Source organism: Colias eurytheme, chromosome 11 (assembly GCF_061535395.1).
Source record: "Colias eurytheme isolate Ceu_HAF_F1 chromosome 11, ilColEury1 Martin Lab GWU primary, whole genome shotgun sequence".
NCBI lineage: Eukaryota > Metazoa > Arthropoda > Insecta > Lepidoptera > Pieridae > Colias > Colias eurytheme.
This window is the reverse complement of record NC_142990.1, coordinates 1,675,806-1,699,572: the sequence shown is the minus strand read 5'-3', so window position 1 is coordinate 1,699,572 and position 23,767 is coordinate 1,675,806. Positions and strand designations below refer to the sequence as shown.

General features: G+C 29.3%; 1 protein-coding gene across 1 annotated transcript in view; it reads right to left on the bottom strand.

The window, feature by feature from the left end:
* The window catches only part of Lmpt (four and a half LIM domains protein limpet), a 143,505-nt gene that overhangs the window by 78,399 nt on the left and 41,339 nt on the right, over nucleotides 1-23,767 (bottom strand). The window contains exon 2 of the mRNA XM_090106997.1: nucleotides 4,217-4,302. Coding sequence (XP_089963123.1) covers nucleotides 4,217-4,302 — 86 coding nt within the window. The remainder of the gene's footprint in view (nucleotides 1-4,216; nucleotides 4,303-23,767) is intronic.

Below are 23,767 nucleotides of genomic sequence, written 5' to 3'. Positions count from 1 at the left end.
CTATGCATAAATTAAAATTCTTCCTAATTTTAACCTTATCACTATAAAATACAGTGAATATTTATTTTCTGTAAATTGTCATTGGCTGAGCTGTAACAAAATTGATAAGTTTCAAATTATATCCGGGTTTTATCTTGAAATCTACTCTAATATGGGGCATTTTGATAACTTATCGGAAACATTATTCTTACAGTGAATGAAACTAGTAACAGTTGATTGGAAAATACAATCAATTTCCTTGAAACCATTGATAATGGCTACGAGGTTTAGTGAAAAAATGTTGTGTGGTTTTATGAAACTTAGGCACAAAATTATCGTATTTGTACGATAATTATCGTACGGTTCGACCGTCACGCGACATGCGCTACACAGACCAAAAAGTTTGAGACGATGTAATAAAAGTTTCGCTTTAAAAACTACCAAGATTAATATATTTTTTTTTTTAGTAGAAAATTTAAACAACATAAAACGTTGCCAGTAAGTACCTACTACCTACTAAATAAATAATATTTAGTTTTTTTTCTATAACATAATCTAATCTAATATCTAATATATATTATAAAGGCGAAAGTTTGTAAGGATGTATGGATGTATGGATGTTTGTTACTCTTTCACGTAAAAACTACTTAACCGATTACAATGAAATTTAGCACACATATAGAGGGTAACTTGGATTAACACATAGGATAGTTTTTATCCCGGAAATCCCACGGGAACGGGAACTATGCGGGTTTTCCTTTGCAAACGCGGGCGAAGCCGCGGGCGGAAATCTAGTATTATAATAATATCCATCTTATACGATTATTTACGTTAAAAAATGATCCTAAGTTTCTATATTTTTTTTTCAGACTATGCCCTGCACCCTCTTAAGCACGCGCCTCTTAATCGTCACAATCCAAGAGTTCATTAACCCCATGATATTAAAAGGGCTTTATTTTGGATTTACAAGACCACAGTTACAAGTTAAAACTGACCTGGTGACTTACCCCCACTTAATTTTAGTGAAGAAAAATAAAGCACAGAGCACGAGCGAAGCCGCGGCCGAAAGCTATTGTAGCTAAATCAATACTTACTAATATTGTAAAGCTGAAGAATTTGTTTGGTTATAACCCAAGGAAGGCTATAATATAACATCACGCTTCGACCAAGAGGAACGGACAATGAAAAATGTTGTAAAAATATTCCTTAGGGGTGCAGACAAAGTTGCGTGGGTCAAATAAATATAATCAAATCTCATACCACAGACTTGCTTATTGCTACATGCACTCAACTATCCCACCGTCTATTGTAATTAAAACAATTAAAATGCAAGGCCGCATTTATTAACCCCAATAATAAACGAATGACATATTGCATTTCTTTTGATATACAACGCAAAAAGGACGACAAAATTAATTGATTTCTGATAAAAGTTAATTTCCGATATATTTTTTGTTTGCGTTAATATAACAAAAACACTTAAAAGAAATTAAGAGCCATCAAGTGTTTTAGTTTTATAATAGGTACTTTCACTGCATCAGTTAAGGGGTTGAAAATAATAATTCATTTTTATTTTTTATGCTTTTATAAAAAATCTAAACGTCTCTTTTAGCCAGAGCATCCGCCATTTGAGTAGTAACTAGTAGTGCAGATAATAATAAAGTAGTAGGTACTTTATATACATAGGTTATAGGCACAGTATTAATATTGTAATACTGTGTTATAGGTACAATACGCACATTTCTATGCAGTTAGTGTTGTCTAATAAAGACTTCTTAGATCGACAATTGCTATTATCATCCATATTGAAGAATATAACACGCTCTTGAAAAGTGTTGCGAACCTTGAATAAGTCGTGACGAGTCAATAACGTATTTAGCGACATGCAATTTGCAACACACGAAACGGTTTCTTTTCCTAATATTGTTTATAAAAAATATTGTGATTGACTAGCTATGTCCTGCGGTTTCACTCGCGAACAAAACCTTGAGAGAACTTTAAAAAAAAAGGTCTAACCTAACCTATCTTTATCCAACTATTTTCATATCATATTTGAAAATTCCAAGTAACAGACACACAGACAGTAAGATTTTAGCAATAAATATGTGAGTAATAACTAGTAAGTCAGTTCATATAAAATACATGTATTAGATTTAAAATGGTCATATCAGAATAGATTTATCGTGTTACATTACAATAACAAACGACTGCACAGTGCAGTATCTATGGCAGTATACACACTAATGAAATCATCGTTCATATAAAGTTTAGTGTGTAGGTCTAACACAATGTTTAAATTTAAACGAAATTTGTTGTATGATGAAATTTAATGGTTTTACTTACGAAGTAACTATTCTCTAATCTGTGGTTTTACTCACAAGAATAAAATAATTATATTTAAATGATTGTTTTAAACTTTAAAGTAAAGGTTAAAGACGAAGAAAATAATTAAGTGACACTCAATTAAAAGTTAGTTACTCATAAAACGTCTTTAAAATAACTTTAAGTTACACATGGAAAAAAGTTAATAGCTTTTTTTATCAATTACCATTATCTCACTATACCCATGGTAGGTACAATATTATTGAACTGTCACCTAGTTAACGAAGCGTACCAAATTTGGGGCCAACCGCCAATTTACCGCCAGGAAGCGGTCCTAAATTAGCTTCACATATTCAATACATACGTACAAGCAGACAAGCAAACTAAAAAAATCTTGTAAGGTATTGAATATTAGTGATTACGTCTACATAAAAATATTTATGATCTAAAAACGAATGTAATATGTACCGAGTAGTAAAACGGAGCAAGTACCAAATAAGTGATACTTGATAGTGCTACATAATTATTTTAATTAGGTAGGTAAATATACTGTAGACATATTGTCTTGTTTATTATATTTTGCATAAACAATCGCATTTAACCTAACAGATGATAGTGGATATCAATTAAAATGAACGTTGTTTTTATAAACAAAATACTTAATAGGATGTGTCATGATATAAATGTGATTTTTAAATTAGTATATTATTATGGACATAGGTCATGCATGATATATTATATACATTATTTTATGCTTTAGTTTAATCATTATAATATAATTATAATAATGTGCAGTTGTAACGCAGTGAAAAACGAATATTTCAAAAACTATTAAATGCATTTTAGAGAACGGTACGTTCTCAATCTTACAAACACTCTCAGGGATAATTATTATTGTAATTCCTTAATTTTTGTTTATCGAGCACAATGGGTTTTCAATGAAAACGAAATTGAGATCATACGTTTATTCGGAATTATAAGTCATACATACAGTAAATATTCAACCGTCAATAAAAACAATACACGATTGACAACAATATTGGGGCCGCAGTCGTGATACGAGTCTATTTATATCGTAAATTCTAGTAACTCGATAACATTATGATTCCGCTAAGTATTTAAAATAAACACTAATTGAACTTGCGTAAATCGTTAGTTATATAACTCTTAAATTCAAATGAGTTTCTTGCCCATTTAAGATATTGTGCGAAGTGGCAATAACTCAGTAATATAGTTCCTACTGGATCCAATACAGATTAGCAATTAATTCACTGTCAATTAATTGAGCATTATTAACAATTCGAGAAACTAAATGTACACCAGTCTTAAGCAAATGAGGAGAAACACTGTCACGCAATCACCTTTCTTCTTCAGCCACTCTCGCGCACGCTTCGCAGTTCACATGTGATCGCATGCTGTTGTTATTGTACTTTCTTCTGACCGCATAGTTCCGCTCCCTCGAGGGGAACTTCTGTATCTTTTTCTCAGTCAGCGTACTATCCTTGTTCCTTATACGCCGGCATATTTCTGCCCACTCCAATTGTTTCAACGACAGGCACATTATAAATTGTAACGTGCACACACTGCGACTTCGCAATTGACAATGACAGTTATGCGCCTGCGACCTCAGGCGATCAAGGCTCAATTTTTTCCTTCTTATTGATAATTTACGACGCGTTCGAGTGGTATTATATTTGAGAAATGAATGAATCGAGATAAGCTATCGGCCGGACAGTTTAAACATACACGATAAACATTGTTTTGATTCCCTTTGTTCCTGTTAAGTGATTACGTGATGCCACTATCTAAACGAGTCGATTTAATTAGTTTAACAGTCATTAATATTTTGTCATTTCTATCAGAACGTGGCAAACGTTATTCATTGTTATTGAAAAATTAATCAACAATCACTTACCTCCAAGGATGTGATATGAATCCTGGGCACAGCTCTGGACAGTTGTCGCAAGGTCTTCCTTCTGACACTTCTTTTATTCTAGCACCCTGGAACAACGAAACAAGTTTAAAAAAATTGTACATTTATGATTTTTGTCCTGTAATTACACTAACATGGACCCAATACATTGATTTTGGTTAATCAGAAGTGTCAATAATTTAAATATAAAAAAGTAAATCTGAAGTTATTGTTTGTATGTATTAAATTATACAATTATAGTAAGGTATATTCGTAATGACATATCTATCCAAATATTCAATTAAGAAATATAACAACCTCTAATAGCAGATCGTCATAGCTATCAAACATCTTTAGCCGATTGAACTGCTTGGAGATATCCCTCACAGTTTCCTCGTCTGCTGAATCACATTCGCTGTAGCTATCTGAAGTAGAGTCACTTTCACGTTTATTCCCGAATATTTTAAAAATGCCCCGTTTTTCACACCACGATTCTGCCACCCCTTCGCGTAAACTATGCGCTTTCTTATCCCTTTTCTTATGAATCTTAAATGGAACTTGCTTAAATCTAGGTTGTATAACGTGAGAGGGCTTCGCTATAGTCTTCTTATAAAATCTCTCATAGTCTTCTTCACTCACGCCGCAATGGTATAGCAGATAGTCTTTTCTGATTTGTTCCTTGCCTATGGGATCTCTCCAATATGTTTCTTTCTTCCTCACACCAAGGTAATAATCCAATTCTCTATCGCCATTATCACTATTGCTGTCTTCTTCTGATCGGCGATCTTCAAACTTATTCCTTCTCTCATTTTCTTGGCATTCATCAACGATTTTAGCTAGAAGGCAATATTTTTTTGTATTAGGCATCTTCTTTAAAAGGTTAACAGTGTTTATTGTTAGAAATTTTGTTGTTTTCTTATACACAGTCGCGACGGATTCCCGCCTTCTTTTCAAATTGTACATCTTTCTTCTTCTTTCAAAGCGGTGGACGAAGAAACTTTGTATAAATACTAATAGTCTTATCCACAAACTCATTCCAGGAACAAAATCATTTTTATATCAATTTATTGTACGAATAAAACTTTTTATAAGAAATTACCGTTATACAACAAAGTTAAGGGAAAGTTTCACGGAGCAGTGTTAGCAAAGAACTAGCCCAGGTTTTTACTGTTACAATTCAATCGTGAGGGTGACGTGATAGGGATCACCTGTCAAAGGTATAACGTAATCCATATCCAGTCAACGTTGAGCCCTGTGTTGAAATTAGCGGTTCTTTAATTGGTAGACGCGCGAGCTCAAGATACGCTGGTGGCTTGTTGTAGGTGGTAAGGGTGTGACTCTTTACGATCATGCAAACAGTGCTAAATGGGTCCATCGCAAATGACTCGACAAATTGCAACACCCTTGGAATTGCTTGTTATATTGCCGGTCTTGTTAGTAATCTCACTAAATGAAGGGTCAGTGAAAGAAATAGTACAATTTATTACTACAATATCGATTGATAGTACCTAATTCTAATTTAGTTCAGTGTAATTGTATTTAATTAATTTAATTATAACTTATAAATATGGAATATTATAATCTTATATATTATTAGCAGAAATATAATCAATAAACTAACATTGAGATATTATTGCATGTAGGCAATAGCTACCTTTAAAAAATACTTCGAATTTTAATAAATCGTATATAACATGTTTTATGAAAAATATACCAGCAGCGCCATCTAGGTTTCATTTAGGGATTCCTAACTTATTATTTTGCGGCACCTGCAAAGTGCAGATACTATGGTATCCTAAGTAAATAAACAAAAAATTCATTATTCTATGCTGGGTATAATTATTTTTAAGTAATATGAATGGGCCTCGTATAGTTAATATTATTTCAATTTTTAAAATTAGGCGAAATTACTAAAATATAAGAGGAAGAGTATTCATCTTATTGCGAACAAATTTGCTGTACATAATTAAAAAAAAAGTAAGAATAAACAGCACGATGAATAAATGTAGTAAACTGTAAAAGTCATAAATTTTTTAATGTAATTAATAATATTTGTTATTATAATAATGATTAAGAACAGCGCCATCTACATTTTTTATCAAATACTTCCCGCGCTACACATTGTGCATGACCTGACAGCATAGTAGCGACATGATGATGCGCCATCTATCGTGGAATAGCGAAACTCATTCAATGTTATGAAATGAATTAACAGTCATAACAACGCAAATAATTTCAGTGAAATATGTAGTTTTTTATGTAAAACAGATTAATCAACGACAGAATCGAATCTAAGTACATATAAACACGTTTCTGTTGCTTTTAACTCACTAAAAGAAAAAATACTTAAAAATCTTAGTGTACATATTTTATTTTTATGTTTTAGTTTGATCATAATAGTCACTAGTTGTGCCTACTACAGGCATCGTTAGTGAGAAGTGAGAGTGCCTACTCGTGTGATGTTTAAAATCAAGTGTAATTTGCCACTACTCCAACTAGGTACCACGAATAAGAATAGCAGCACTAGCTCTGAATATCTGAAACCGATACAAATTGTTCTTTTTTTATTTATTTTATAAATTGAGAAAAATTAAAAAAAATTGATCTAGTGTCGGGATTCGAACCCGCGACCTTCGTCTTATTCTGGCAATATCTTACTACTAGTTGTATACGTAGTATATTATTATTAGTCTGTGCTACTAGGTATTGGGCATTCATGCCACTTTTCAAATATTTATAAATTGCATTTACGAAAAATTATGACATAAGTACATAAATGTTTTATGTGTGATTAAAAAAAACTACCGAAAGAATTTTAAAGGTTTTATATGCAGATTATCTACATTGTTTTATAATTAAATGTTATTACTTATTAGTTATTAGCTTTAGCAAGTGTCCCATGTGGTTTAAAATTTTCGACAAACAGTTTCGGTATTTGATTTTAGAAATAAAAATGTTTTTAATTAATGACGAAAATGAAATCGTATATTTAAGGTAATTGATTTTATTAGTCTATGTCGTTTAATTCCTAAAGGCTTATTTAAATAACAACCTCATACCACAGACTAATAATACTACGTATCTCATACTAAGGAGATAGTACACGAGGTTCCTATAAGAATAAACTTTCGACGATTTGGTTATTAAATATAAACAATGAGTCACATTATTTAAGGTCATTTCCTTTCAAGACAAACATGTGTTTTTCTACACTTTTACAAACAAAAATTATTCATAATGATGCATGAAATTTGATCGGTTTGGCTCAAGTTAGAAGCGGATGCCGTGAAATGTTTTTCAATAAATAGGACAGGTATTTCATACGATTATATTTAATATTTATAATTATTATACATACATATTACATACGATACGGATTGTAATAAATTAAAATAAACGAATAACAAAACAATTTCATTCAACTTTCGTGTAAGAAAAAAAAATCTTGAAAATTGTAATCGTAACGTTTAAATATGCTTTTTAACTACGCTCATATTAAATTTTTATATAGTACTTAAACTAAAACTACTGTTGCGTTTCGATATAGGACAGATGACCGATTTCCAACGAATTTTTTTACGAATAAGTAGGTTTTCAGCCGTCTATAACATCATATTATGAACTGAAATATGAAAACGCTGTCAACTCATACCACATCCATCGTTTTACCCGATTTGGCATTCAGGGTCAATGAGATTGCGTAACAGCAACATATTGGGCAGTGATCTAAAGACGATGACGAACTATCATACATTCCTATTTGTTTAAGAATCGTAATTGGTAGGTGGTATTGTTATGTTTGGATTATTCCATGTTTGCTCTGTACAGTTTTGAAATATGATGGTAAATATTTAGAAATTAGTATTAATTAGTTAATTGGTGAGGAGATGAGTTAAAATGAATTTAGTCAAACAATATGAGTCAGTTACAAGATTTTTTATTTAATGAGAAACTTATGGAAATAAATACATAAAAATGATATTTTCATTGACAAATCTGAACAATGATTATTATACTTTCATTTATTCTAGATTTATGTTTATCAAAATGTAGGCTATACTTTTCGTGAAGTTTATTTTCGTACTTTTACTTACATAAAAGAAAGACAGTACCTAATAATATCTCCTAGGACAGTATGGTTTAAATAAAATAATATACGAAATAATTCCTCTTAATTATTCCAACTGAAAGTCCATCTGGTTAAGGGCGGCTTTGTTTCTTAACCAAGTTATCCAATTATTATGTAGGCTTTATTAGAAAGGATGTATTATGCGGGCTCGTAAACTTCTAAGGACTTGAATTTCGCAATTTATCTTGAATTATTAAAGTTCAAGTATAAATTGAAATTTTAAAAATACACCAGGGCAAAAATAAACTTCCTATACATTACATATTATGTAACATTTTGATATCCTGTTTATAACTTATTGTATATCTATGTATAATCAATAATCTTATATATAAAATTCTCGTGTCACAATGTTAGTCTGCATACTCCTCCGAAACGGGTGGACCGATTCTCATGAAATTTTCTGTGCATATCGGGTAAGTCTGAGAATCGGCCAACATCTATTTTTCATATACGTACCACGGGCGAAGCCGGGGCGGACCGCTAGTCTTATATATAAAATTCTCGTGTCACAATGTTAGTCTGCATACTCCTCCGAAACGGGTGGACCGATTCTCATGAAATTTTCTGTGCATATCGGGTAGGTCTGAGAATCGGCCAACATCTATTTTTCATATGTACCACGGGCGAAGCCGGGGCGGACCGCTAGTAACTATGTAAAAATAACATATTATTTATTATCAAATTCTGATACAAGAGAGCAGTATACTCTGAAAGTGCTGATTCTATTTTCACCATACATAACTTAAATCATTAAAATCTGCACTTATTGATTTTTCAAAACGTTAAGAAATGCGATTGATTGAAGAAACAAATAAGTTACTGTGGTCTAAGTACCTAAGCATTGCATACATTTGTATATCTTTCATAATGTTTGATACGTTGTTGAGTTTTTGTTTAGTTTCAATAGAAAATATTATCTATTGTAAGTTCATGAACGCTTGTAAAGTTATAGCATGTTAAACCACACAAGTTTTCTTAAGAAATGGAAACATATGCTGATACGTCTTCCACGTGGAGCTTCTTAAAAGAAAATATACTTTAAAAATAATATTAAAGTCCTGCTTTACATTGTAATTCAAACACTTTGCAAAAGTCATTTTGTTTAATATTCTCAGATATCACGTGTTCATATTATAATCTTCGTGCGGTCAACCCCGACTTCGCCTGTAGTACATAGCCTATAAGCAGTAAGCACACTAGGATCATGTACACAAGTAGTTCCTGAGATTAGCGCGTTCTAGCAAACAAATTCTTCAGCTTTATATTGCTCTATATAGAGGGACTTAAAACACACTAACAATGGAAAAACGATACAACCTACACGTCAACCTATTTACGTATTCAATTCGTAAATAGCCATTCAAAAGGCTAATTACAGGCGCCAGTGTATTGTAACTTATAACTATGCTACTCTATTATCACTCGGACGTACTTATACGTACCACAGATTATAATTATAACACTAGCTTCCTGCCCGCGGCTTTGCCCGCGTTTTCAAAGAAAAACCCGCATTGTTCCCGTTCCCGTGGGATTTGCGGGATAAAACCTATTCTATGTGTTAATCCAAGTTACCTTCTATATTTTTGCTTATCTCTTGAAAAAAGCTGACTCGCCCAACTGCGAATTTTGTCATAAATATGACGATATCCAACACTTCCTCATGGAATGTGTTCGGAATGATGTTAAAAGAAAAGACTTGTTGACAAATTTTAAAATATTTGTTTTGAGTGTTGGTGGATATCATAGCATTCTAGCTGCACCACACTCTGTGGCAGTTAGAATGCTATTCAACTTTAAATTTAAAATATAGTTAAGATAGTTTGTGAAGTGTTTAATATTTGTATATAAGGTACGACGGGATTGTCATCGTCCTTTAGGACAAAAATCCCTTAATAAAAAAGATTAAAAAAAGTTACTTTCTTTATTCTATATGTGTGCTAAATATCATTGTAATCGGGTAGAAAACTTTCGCATTTATATATTAGTAGGATAGGACTATACTAGTTGTAGTACTTCGTGAATCGTGATGTGAGGAATTAGCCTCGCCTAGCAGTAATTAAACAAAGCGAATTTGTCACGCCAGTCCGCTCGCGTGATACTATGCTCTACAATTTGCGGAAATTTTAGGGTTGATCTAATTAATGGTTTTAATATTTGAAATAAGGTTGTGTGGCACGTGTATAGTATTTGGTGTAAGGTATCCGTATATTTTAATTGATTTTATTCAATTTGCTTTGTGAATCAAATCATATACATATAGAGTAGATAGTGTGTTATATCTATAGGTGTAGAAGAAGAAATGATATAGTTTATGTTGAATAAACCCTTTTATACGTAACTATAGATTGGTACTTGTAAATTTTACAGACGCTTATATAGAGATGTCATAGATTTAATAGATCGCTACTAAATATTATATTAAAATATAATTGGCAATGAAGTTGTTATAAATAAAAAATAGAGCTCCGTCACGCTGGAACCCGCTTTAAAAAAAACCTTACTTTTTTTCAGCCTATTTTACCTACAAACGATGCTAATAAATGTAGTATAGGTCAATTTTTTGTAGTCTTATTAGTTACTTAGAAAACATCATTGATATCGTTCGAAGTAAAAAATATAAATAATAGCGTGTTGATTAGTTTTGGAATGGGTTCCAAATTGATTGTAGTTTATTGTAGTGGCAAGAAAATTCTTTATTTGCGTTGTTTTATCTCAAATTATTGCAAGAAGGACACAATAACAAGATTTAAAAAAAAAAAAACACTTGTTCAAAAACTACAAACGATGCCAATAAATGTAGTATAGGTCAATTTTTTGTAGTCTTATTAGTTACTTAGAAAACATCATTGATATCGTTCGAAGTAAAAAATATAAATAATAGGGTGTTGATTAGTTTTGGAATGGGTTCCAAATTGATTGTAGTTTATTGTAGTGGCAAGAAAATTCTTTATTTGCGTTGTTTTATCTCAAATTATTGCAAGAAGGTCACAATAACAAGATTTTAAAAAATAAATAACACTTGTTCAAAAACTACAAACGATGCCAATAAATGTAGTATAAGTCAATTTTTTGTAGTCTTATTAGTTACTTAGAAAACATCATTGATATCGTTCGAAGTAAAAAATATAAATAATAGCGTGTTGATTAGTTTTGGAATGGGTTCCAAATTGATTGTAGTTTATTGTAGTGGCAAGAAAATTCTTTACTTGCGTTGTTTTATCTCAAATTATTGCAAGAAGGTCACAATAACAAGATTTTAAAAAATAAATAACACTTGTTCAAAAACTACAAACGATGCCAATAAATGTAGTATAGGTCAATTTTTTGCAGCTCAAGTTTTCAATACTTACGAAAGTCCGTGTATAGTTGGCTGTCATTATTTTTTAATACGAAAAACAGCACATACTTGTAAGTCCAACGATTTTGAATTTATATTTTGAGGTATAATCGATGCTACATTTACTATAGGCACTATAGTAACTGTAAACTTGTGTACGCACGCTTATATTTAATCGGTAATGTCCATATACATATAAAGGTATGCTGTCGGAAGACAAACTTTGAAACTACGAACGATTTCCTTTTCTATTTTCTAACGTCTTAAAATGTATCACTCTATCAAACACTAAGTAGATTTATTCATTCGCACTTATAATCAGTAATAAGCAAGACATACAAATATAAAGGTACTGTGACAATTGTTCATATCGTTTGTAGTTTTTATGCCAGTTTCATTTTATTATACCACTACAATTTGGCTAGTTTTATCTGATTTTTCTTGAAGTTATTTTAGAGGATAAATTATTTTACCAGTACTACAATAAACGATAAATGACAATATTAATTCCAATTTTTTATATTGCACTATTTTGAGTTTTTTTTCGTTTCGGATGGAATTTATCCATTATTTCATTTTAATTACTTTTGTCGTCTCAGCAGTTTCGGATTATTAAGTGACTTTGTAACATTGAACAGCAAACTACTGAACATTAAAGATATCCAACTCTTTTTGTTTTTTTTTTTAACATATATCATGTGCAATTTAATGTACACTAAATTACGAAACTCCCACACGCATACACAAACACGCACGTGTGCGAAGATGTATGTATGAGCATGAATATTTTTTTTTCTAAAACTACAAACGACACGAAATCCAAGGCTCATAATTGTTTTGAATATATTAACTTATTGAACACTAAATTTTTTGTTTTTTATTGCTTACAGGGGTTCAGCAGCCACTACAAACATATGAGTTTAGCTACAATCAACTACATTGTTTGTAGTTTTTGAACAAGTGTTAATTAATTTTTTAAAATCTCGTTATTGTGACCTTCTTGCAATAATTTGAGATGAAACAACGCAAATAAAAAATTTTCTTGCCACTACAATAAACTACAATCAATTTGGAACCCATTCCAAAACTAATCAACACGCTATTATTTATATTTTTTACTTCGAACGATATCAATGATGTTTTCTAAGTAACTAATAAGACTACAAAAAATTGACCTATACTACATTTATTGGCATCGTTTGTAGTTTTTGAACAAGTGTTATTTATTTTTTTAAATCTTGTTATTGTGACCTTCTTGCAATAATTTGAGATAAAACAACGCAAATAAAGAATTTTCTTGCCACTACAATAAACTACAATCAATTTGGAACCCATTCCAAAACTAATCAACACGCTATTATTTATATTTTTTACTTCGAACGATATCAATGATGTTTTCTAAGTAACTAATAAGACTACAAAAAATTGACCTATACTACATTTATTGGCATCGTTTGTAGTTTTTGAACAAGTGTTATTTATTTTTTAAAATCTTGTTATTGTGACCTTCTTGCAATAATTTGAGATAAAACAACGCAAATAAAGAATTTTCTTGCCACTACAATAAACTACAATCAATTTGGAAGTTGGAACCCATTCCAAAACTAATCAACACTCTATTATTTATATTTTTTACTTCGAACGATATCAATGATGTTTTCTAAGTAACTAATAAGACTACAAAAAATTGACCTATACTACATTTATTGGCATCGTTTGTAGTTTTTGAACAAGTGTTATTTATTTTTTAAAATCTTGTTATTGTGACCTTCTTGCAATAATTTGAGATAAAACAACGCAAATAAAGAATTTTCTTGCCACTACAATAAACTACAATCAATTTGGAACCCATTCCAAAACTAATCAACACGCTATTATTTATATTTTTTACTTCGAACGATATCAATGATGTTTTCTAAGTAACTAATAAGACTACAAAAAATTGACCTATACTACATTTATTGGCATCGTTTGTAGTTTTTGAACAAGTGTTATTTATTTTTTAAAATCTTGTTATTGTGACCTTCTTGCAATAATTTGAGATGAAACAACGCAAATAAAAAATTTTCTTGCCACTACAATAAACTACAATCAATTTGGAACCCATTCCAAAACTAATCAACACGCTTTTATTTATATTTTTTACTTCGAACGATATCAATGATGTTTTCTAAGTAACTAATAAGACTACAAAAAATTGACCTATACTACATTTATTGGCATCGTTTGTAGTTTTGGAACAAGTGTTATTTATTTTTTAAAATCTTGTAATTGTGACCTTCTTGCAATAATTTGAGATAAAACAACGCAAATAAAGAACAACGCAAATAAAGAAAACTTGAGCTGCAAAAAATTGACCTATACTACATTTATTGGCATCGTTTGTAGTTTTTGAACAAGTGTTATTTATTTTTTAAAATCTTGTTATTGTGACCTTCTTGCAATAATTTGAGATGAAACAACGCAAATAAAAAATTTTCTTGCCATTACAATAAACTACAATCAATTTGGAACCCATTTATATTTTTTACTTGGAACGATATCAATGATGTTTTCTAAGTAACTAATAAGACTACAAAAAATTGACCTATACTTCATTTATTGGCATCGTTTGTAGTTTTTGAACAAGTGTTATTTATTTTTATAAATCTTGTTATTGTGACCTTCTTGCAATAATTTGAGATAAAACAACGCAAATAAAGAATTTTCTTGCCACTACAATAAACTACAATCAATTTGGAACCCATTCCAAAACTAATCAACACGCTATTATTTATATTTTTTACTTCGAACGATATCAATGATGTTTTCTAAGTAACTAAGAAGACTACAAAAAATTGACCTATACTACATTTATTGGCATCGTTTGTAGTTTTTGAACAAGTGTTATTTATTTTTTAAAATCTTGTTATTGTGACCTTCTTGCAATAATTTGAGATGAAACAACGCAAATAAAAAATTTTCTTGCCACTACAAATTACAATAAACTACAATCAATTTGGAACCCATTCCAAAACTAATCAACACGCTATTATTTATATTTTTTACTTCGAACGATATCAATGATGTTTTCTAAGTAACTAATAAGACTACAAAAAATTGACCTATACTACATTTATTGGCATCGTTTGTAGTTTTTGAACAAGTGTTATTTATTTTTTAAAATCTTGTTATTGTGACCTTCTTGCAATAATTTGAGATAAAACAACGCAAATAAAGAATTTTCTTGCCACTACAATAAACTACAATCAATTTGGAAGTTGGAACCCATTCCAAAACTAATCAACACTCTATTATTTATATTTTTTACTTCGAACGATATCAATGATGTTTTCTAAGTAACTAATAAGACTACAAAAAATTGACCTATACTACATTTATTGGCATCGTTTGTAGTTTTTGAACAAGTGTTATTTATTTTTTAAAATCTTGTTATTGTGACCTTCTTGCAATAATTTGAGATGAAACAACGCAAATAAAAAATTTTCTTGCCACTACAATAAACTACAATCAATTTGGAACCCATTTATATTTTTTACTTGGAACGATATCAATGATGTTTTCTAAGTAACTAATAAGACTACAAAAAATTGACCTATACTACATTTATTGGCATCGTTTGTAGTTTTTGAACAAGTGTTATTAATTTTTTTAAATCTTGTTATTGTGACCTTCTTGCAATAATTTGAGATAAAACAACGCAAATAAAGAATTTTCTTGCCACTACAATAAACTACAATCAATTTGGAACCCATTCCAAAACTAATCAACACGCTATTATTTATATTTTTTACTTCGAACGATATCAATGATGTTTTCTAAGTAACTAAGAAGACTACAAAAAATTGACCTATACTACATTTATTGGCATCGTTTGTAGTTTTTGAACAAGTGTTATTTATTTTTTAAAATCTTGTTATTGTGACCTTCTTGCAATAATTTGAGATGAAACAACGCAAATAAAAAATTTTCTTGCCACTACAATAAACTACAATCAATTTGGAACCCATTCCAAAACTAATCAACACGCTATTATTTATATTTTTTACTTCGAACGATATCAATGATGTTTTCTAAGTAACTAATAAGACTACAAAAAATTGACCTATACTACATTCATTGACATCGTTTGTAGTTTTTGAACAAGTGTTATTTATTTTTTAAAATCTTGTTATTGTGACCTTCTTGCAATAATTTGAGATAAAACAACGCAAATAAAGAATTTTCTTGCCACTACAATAAACTACAATCAATTTGGAACCCATTCCAAAACTAATCAACACGCTATTATTTATATTTTTTACTTCGAACGATATCAATGATGTTTTCTAAGTAACTAATAAGACTACAAAAAATTGACCTATACTACATTTATTGGCATCGTTTGTAGTTTTTGAACAAGTGTTATTTATTTTTTAAAATCTTGTTATTGTGACCTTCTTGCAATAATTTGAGATAAAACAACGCAAATAAAAAATTTTCTTGCCACTACAAATTACAATAAACTACAATCAATTTGGAACCCATTCCAAAACTAATCAACACGCTATTATTTATATTTTTTACTTCGAACGATATCAATGATGTTTTCTGAGTAACTAATAAGACTACAAAAAATTGACCTATACTACATTTATTGGCATCGTTTGTAGTTTTTGAACAAGTGTTATTTATTTTTTAAAATCTTGTTATTGTGACCTTCTTGCAATAATTTGAGATAAAACAACGCAAATAAAGAATTTTCTTGCCACAACAATAAACTACAATCAATTTGGAAGTTGGAACCCATTCCAAAACTAATCAACACTCCATTATTTATATTTTTTACTTCGAACGATATCAATGATGTTTTCTAAGTAACTAAGAAGACTACAAAAAATTGACCTATACTACATTTATTGGCATCGTTTGTAGTTTTTGAACAAGTGTTATTTATTTTTTAAAATCTTGTTATTGTGACCTTCTTGCAATAATTTGAGATGAAACAACGCAAATAAAAAATTTTCTTGCCACTACAATAAACTACAATCAATTTGGAACCCATTCCAAAACTAATCAACACGCTATTATTTATATTTTTTACTTCGAACGATATCAATGATGTTTTCTAAGTAACTAATAAGACTACAAAAAATTGACCTATACTACATTCATTGACATCGTTTGTAGTTTTTGAACAAGTGTTATTTATTTTTTAAAATCTTGTTATTGTGACCTTCTTGCAATAATTTGAGATAAAACAACGCAAATAAAGAATTTTCTTGCCACTACAATAAACTACAATCAATTTGGAACCCATTCCAAAACTAATCAACACGCTATTATTTATATTTTTTACTTCGAACGATATCAATGATGTTTTCTAAGTAACTAATAAGACTACAAAAAATTGACCTATACTACATTTATTGGCATCGTTTGTAGTTTTTGAACAAGTGTTATTTATTTTTTAAAATCTTGTTATTGTGACCTTCTTGCAATAATTTGAGATGAAACAACGCAAATAAAAAATTTTCTTGCCATTACAATAAACTACAATCAATTTGGAACCCATTTATATTTTTTACTTGGAACGATATCAATGATGTTTTCTAAGTAACTAATAAGACTACAAAAAATTGACCTATACTTCATTTATTGGCATCGTTTGTAGTTTTTGAACAAGTGTTATTTATTTTTATAAATCTTGTTATTGTGACCTTCTTGCAATAATTTGAGATAAAACAACGCAAATAAAGAATTTTCTTGCCACTACAATAAACTACAATCAATTTGGAACCCATTCCAAAACTAATCAACACGCTATTATTTATATTTTTTACTTCGAACGATATCAATGATGTTTTCTAAGTAACTAAGAAGACTACAAAAAATTGACCTATACTACATTTATTGGCATCGTTTGTAGTTTTTGAACAAGTGTTATTTATTTTTTAAAATCTTGTTATTGTGACCTTCTTGCAATAATTTGAGATGAAACAACGCAAATAAAAAAATTTTCTTGCCACTACAAATTACAATAAACTACAATCAATTTGGAACCCATTCCAAAACTAATCAACACGCTATTATTTATATTTTTTACTTCGAACGATATCAATGATGTTTTCTAAGTAACTAATAAGACTACAAAAAATTGACCTATACTACATTTATTGGCATCGTTTGTAGTTTTTGAACAAGTGTTATTTATTTTTTAAAATCTTGTTATTGTGACCTTCTTGCAATAATTTGAGATAAAACAACGCAAATAAAGAATTTTCTTGCCACTACAATAAACTACAATCAATTTGGAAGTTGGAACCCATTCCAAAACTAATCAACACTCTATTATTTATATTTTTTACTTCGAACGATATCAATGATGTTTTCTAAGTAACTAATAAGACTACAAAAAATTGACCTATACTACATTTATTGGCATCGTTTGTAGTTTTTGAACAAGTGTTATTTGTTTTTTAAAATCTTGTTATTGTGACCTTCTTGCAATAATTTGAGATGAAACAACGCAAATAAAAAATTTTCTTGCCACTACAATAAACTACAATCAATTTGGAACCCATTTATATTTTTTACTTGGAACGATATCAATGATGTTTTCTAAGTAACTAATAAGACTACAAAAAATTGACCTATACTACATTTATTGGCATCGTTTGTAGTTTTTGAACAAGTGTTATTTATTTTTTTAAATCTTGTTATTGTGACCTTCTTGCAATAATTTGAGATAAAACAACGCAAATAAAGAATTTTCTTGCCACTACAATAAACTACAATCAATTTGGAACCCATTCCAAAACTAATCAACACGCTATTATTTATATTTTTTACTTCGAACGATATCAATGATGTTTTCTAAGTAACTAAGAAGACTACAAAAAATTGACCTATACTACATTTATTGGCATCGTTTGTAGTTTTTGAACAAGTGTTATTTATTTTTTAAAATCTTGTTATTGTGACCTTCTTGCAATAATTTGAGATGAAACAACGCAAATAAAAAATTTTCTTGCCACTACAATAAACTACAATCAATTTGGAACCCATTCCAAAACTAATCAACACGCTATTATTTATATTTTTTACTTCGAACGATATCAATGATGTTTTCTAAGTAACTAATAAGACTACAAAAAATTGACCTATACTACATTCATTGACATCGTTTGTAGTTTTTGAACAAGTGTTATTTATTTTTTAAAATCTTGTTATTGTGACCTTCTTGCAATAATTTGAGATAAAACAACGCAAATAAAGAATTTTCTTGCCACTACAATAAACTACAATCAATTTGGAACCCATTCCAAAACTAATCAACACGCTATTATTTATATTTTTTACTTCGAACGATATCAATGATGTTTTCTAAGTAACTAATAAGACTACAAAAAATTGACCTATACTACATTTATTGGCATCGTTTGTAGTTTTTGAACAAGTGTTATTTATTTTTTAAAATCTTGTTATTGTGACCTTCTTGCAATAATTTGAGATAAAACAACGCAAATAAAAAATTTTCTTGCCACTACAAATTACAATAAACTACAATCAATTTGGAACCCATTCCAAAACTAATCAACACGCTATTATTTATATTTTTTACTTCGAACGATATCAATGATGTTTTCTAAGTAACTAATAAGACTACAAAAAATTGACCTATACTACATTTATTGGCATCGTTTGTAGTTTTTGAACAAGTGTTATTTATTTTTTAAAATCTTGTTATTGTGACCTTCTTGCAATAATTTGAGATAAAACAACGCAAATAAAGAATTTTCTTGCCACTACAATAAACTACAATCAATTTGGAAGTTGGAACCCATTCCAAAACTAATCAACACTCTATTATTTATATTTTTTACTTCGAACGATATCAATGATGTTTTCTAAGTAACTAAGAAGACTACAAAAAATTGACCTATACTACATTTATTGGCATCGTTTGTAGTTTTTGAACAAGTGTTATTTATTTTTTAAAATCTTGTTATTGTGACCTTCTTGCAATAATTTGAGATGAAACAACGCAAATAAAAAATTTTCTTGCCACTACAATAAACTACAATCAATTTGGAACCCATTCCAAAACTAATCAACACGCTATTATTTATATTTTTTACTTCGAACGATATCAATGATGTTTTCTAAGTAACTAATAAGACTACAAAAAATTGACCTATACTACATTCATTGACATCGTTTGTAGTTTTTGAACAAGTGTTATTTATTTTTTAAAATCTTGTTATTGTGACCTTCTTGCAATAATTTGAGATAAAACAACGCAAATAAAGAATTTTCTTGCCACTACAATAAACTACAATCAATTTGGAACCCATTCCAAAACTAATCAACACGCTATTATTTATATTTTTTACTTCGAACGATATCAATGATGTTTTCTAAGTAACTAATAAGACTACAAAAAATTGACCTATACTACATTTATTGGCATCGTTTGTAGTTTTTGAACAAGTGTTATTTATTTTTTAAAATCTTGTTATTGTGACCTTCTTGCAATAATTTGAGATGAAACAACGCAAATAAAAAATTTTCTTGCCACTACAAATTACAATAAACTACAATCAATTTGGAACCCATTCCAAAACTAATCAACACGCTATTATTTATATTTTTTACTTCGAACGATATCAATGATGTTTTCTAAGTAACTAATAAGACTACAAAAAATTGACCTATACTACATTTATTGGCATCGTTTGTAGTTTTTGAACAAGTGTTATTTATTTTTTTAAATCTTGTTATTGTGACCTTCTTGCAATAATTTGAGATAAAACAACGCAAATAAAGAATTTTCTTGCCACTACAATAAACTACAATCAATTTGGAACCCATTCCAAAACTAATCAACACGCTATTATTTATATTTTTTACTTCGAACGATATCAATGATGTTTTCTAAGTAACTAAGAAGACTACAAAAAATTGACCTATACTACATTTATTGGCATCGTTTGTAGTTTTTGAACAAGTGTTATTTATTTTTTAAAATCTTGTTATTGTGACCTTCTTGCAATAATTTGAGATGAAACAACGCAAATAAAAAATTTTCTTGCCACTACAAATTACAATAAACTACAATCAATTTGGAACCCATTCCAAAACTAATCAACACGCTATTATTTATATTTTTTACTTCGAACGATATCAATGATGTTTTCTAAGTAACTAATAAGACTACAAAAAATTGACCTATACTACATTCATTGACATCGTTTGTAGTTTTTGAACAAGTGTTATTTATTTTTTAAAATCTTGTTATTGTGACCTTCTTGCAATAATTTGAGATAAAACAACGCAAATAAAGAATTTTCTTGCCACTACAATAAACTACAATCAATTTGGAACCCATTCCAAAACTAATCAACACGCTATTATTTATATTTTTTACTTCGAACGATATCAATGATGTTTTCTAAGTAACTAATAAGACTACAAAAAATTGACCTATACTACATTTATTGGCATCGTTTGTAGTTTTTGAACAAGTGTTATTTATTTTTTAAAATCTTGTTATTGTGACCTTCTTGCAATAATTTGAGATAAAACAACGCAAATAAAGAATTTTCTTGCCACTACAATAAACTACAATCAATTTGGAACCCATTCCAAAACTAATCAACACGCTATTATTTATATTTTTTACTTCGAACGATATCAATGATGTTTTCTAAGTAACTAATAAGACTACAAAAAATTGACCTATACTACATTTATTGGCATCGTTTGTAGTTTTTGAACAAGTGTTATTTATTTTTTAAAATCTTGTTATTGTGACCTTCTTGCAATAATTTGAGATAAAACAACGCAAATAAAGAACAACGCAAATAAAGAAAACTTGAGCTGCAAAAAATTGACCTATACTACATTTATTGGCATCGTTTGTAGTTTTTGAACAAGTGTTATTTATTTTTTAAAATCTTGTTATTGTGACCTTCTTGCAATAATTTGAGATGAAACAACGCAAATAAAAATTTTTCTTGCCATTACAATAAACTACAATCAATTTGGAACCCATTTATATTTTTTACTTGGAACGATATCAATGATGTTTTCTAAGTAACTAATAAGACTACAAAAAATTGACCTATACTACATTTATTGGCATCGTTTGTAGTTTTTGAACAAGTGTTATTTATTTTTATAAATCTTGTTATTGTGACCTTCTTGCAATAATTTGAGATAAAACAACGCAAATAAAGAATTTTCTTGCCACTACAATAAACTACAATCAATTTGGAACCCATTCCAAAACTAATCAACACGTTATTATTTATATTTTTTACTTCGAACGATATCAATGATGTTTTCTAAGTAACTAAGAAGACTACAAAAAATTGACCTATACTACATTTATTGGCATCGTTTGTAGTTTTTGAACAAGTGTTATTTATTTTTTAAATCTTGTTATTGTGACCTTCTTGCAATAATTTGAGATAAAACAACGCAAATAAAAAATTTTCTTGCCACTACAAATTACAATAAACTACAATCAATTTGGAACCCATTCCAAAACTAATCAACACGCTATTATTTATATTTTTTACTTCGAACGATATCAATGATGTTTTCTAAGTAACTAATAAGACTACAAAAAATTGACCTATACTACATTTATTGGCATCGTTTGTAGTTTTTGAACAAGTGTTATTTATTTTTTAAAATCTTGTTATTGTGATTTTCTTGCAATAATTTGAGATGAAACAACGCAAATAAAAAATTTTCTTGCCACTACAATAAACTACAATCAATTTGGAACCCATTCCAAAACTAATCAACACGCTATTATTTATATTTTTTACTTCGAACGATATCAATGATGTTTTCTATGTAACTAATAAGACTACAAAAAATTGACCTATACTACATTTATTGGCATCGTTTGTAGTTTTTGAACAAGTGTTATTTATTTTTTAAAATCTTGTTATTGTGACCTTCTTGCAATAATTTGAGATGAAACAACGCAAATAAAAAATTTTCTTGCCACTACAATAAACTACAATCAATTTGGAACCCATTTATATTTTTTACTTGGAACGATATCAATGATGTTTTCTAAGTAACTAATAAGACTACAAAAAATTGACCTATACTACATTTATTGGCATCGTTTGTAGTTTTTGAACAAGTGTTATTTATTTTTTCAAATCTTGTTATTGTGACCTTCTTGCAATAATTTGAGATAAAACAACGCAAATAAAGAATTTTCTTGCCACTACAATAAACTACAATCAATTTGGAACCCATTCCAAAACTAATCAACACGCTATTATTTATATTTTTTACTTCGAACGATATCAATGATGTTTTCTAAGTAACTAAGAAGACTACAAAAAATTGACACATACTACATTTATTGGCATCGTTTGTAGTTTTTGAACAAGTGTTATTTATTTTTTAAAATCTTGTTATTGTGATTTTCTTGCAATAATTTGAGATGAAACAACGCAAATAAAAAATTTTCTTGCCACTACAATAAACTATAATCAATTTGGAACCCATTCCAAAACTAATCAACACGCTATTATTTATATTTTTTACTTCGAACGATATCAATGATGTTTTCTAAGTAACTAATAAGACTACAAAAAATTGACCTATACTACATTTATTGGCATCGTTTGTAGTTTTTGAACAAGTGTTATTTATTTTTTAAAATCTTGTTATTGTGACCTTCTTGCAATAATTTGAGATAAAACAACGCAAATAAAAAATTTTCTTGCCACTACAAATTACAATAAACTACAATCAATTTGGAACCCATTCCAAAACTAATCAACACGCTATTATTTATATTTTTTACTTCGAACGATATCAATGATGTTTTCTAAGTAACTAATAAGACTACAAAAAATTGACCTATACTACATTTATTAGCATCGTTTGTAGGTAAAATAGGCTGAAAAAAAGTAAGGTTTTTTTAAAGCGGGTTCCAGCGTGACGGAGCTAAAAAATAGGCCATAGAAAAATATTGATGGAAAAGTCATCTAATACCGGAAATGCAATAGATAGACAAGCATTCAGGGCTTACGCTACAACCGTTTCGGAAGAAAGGACCTATAAATCA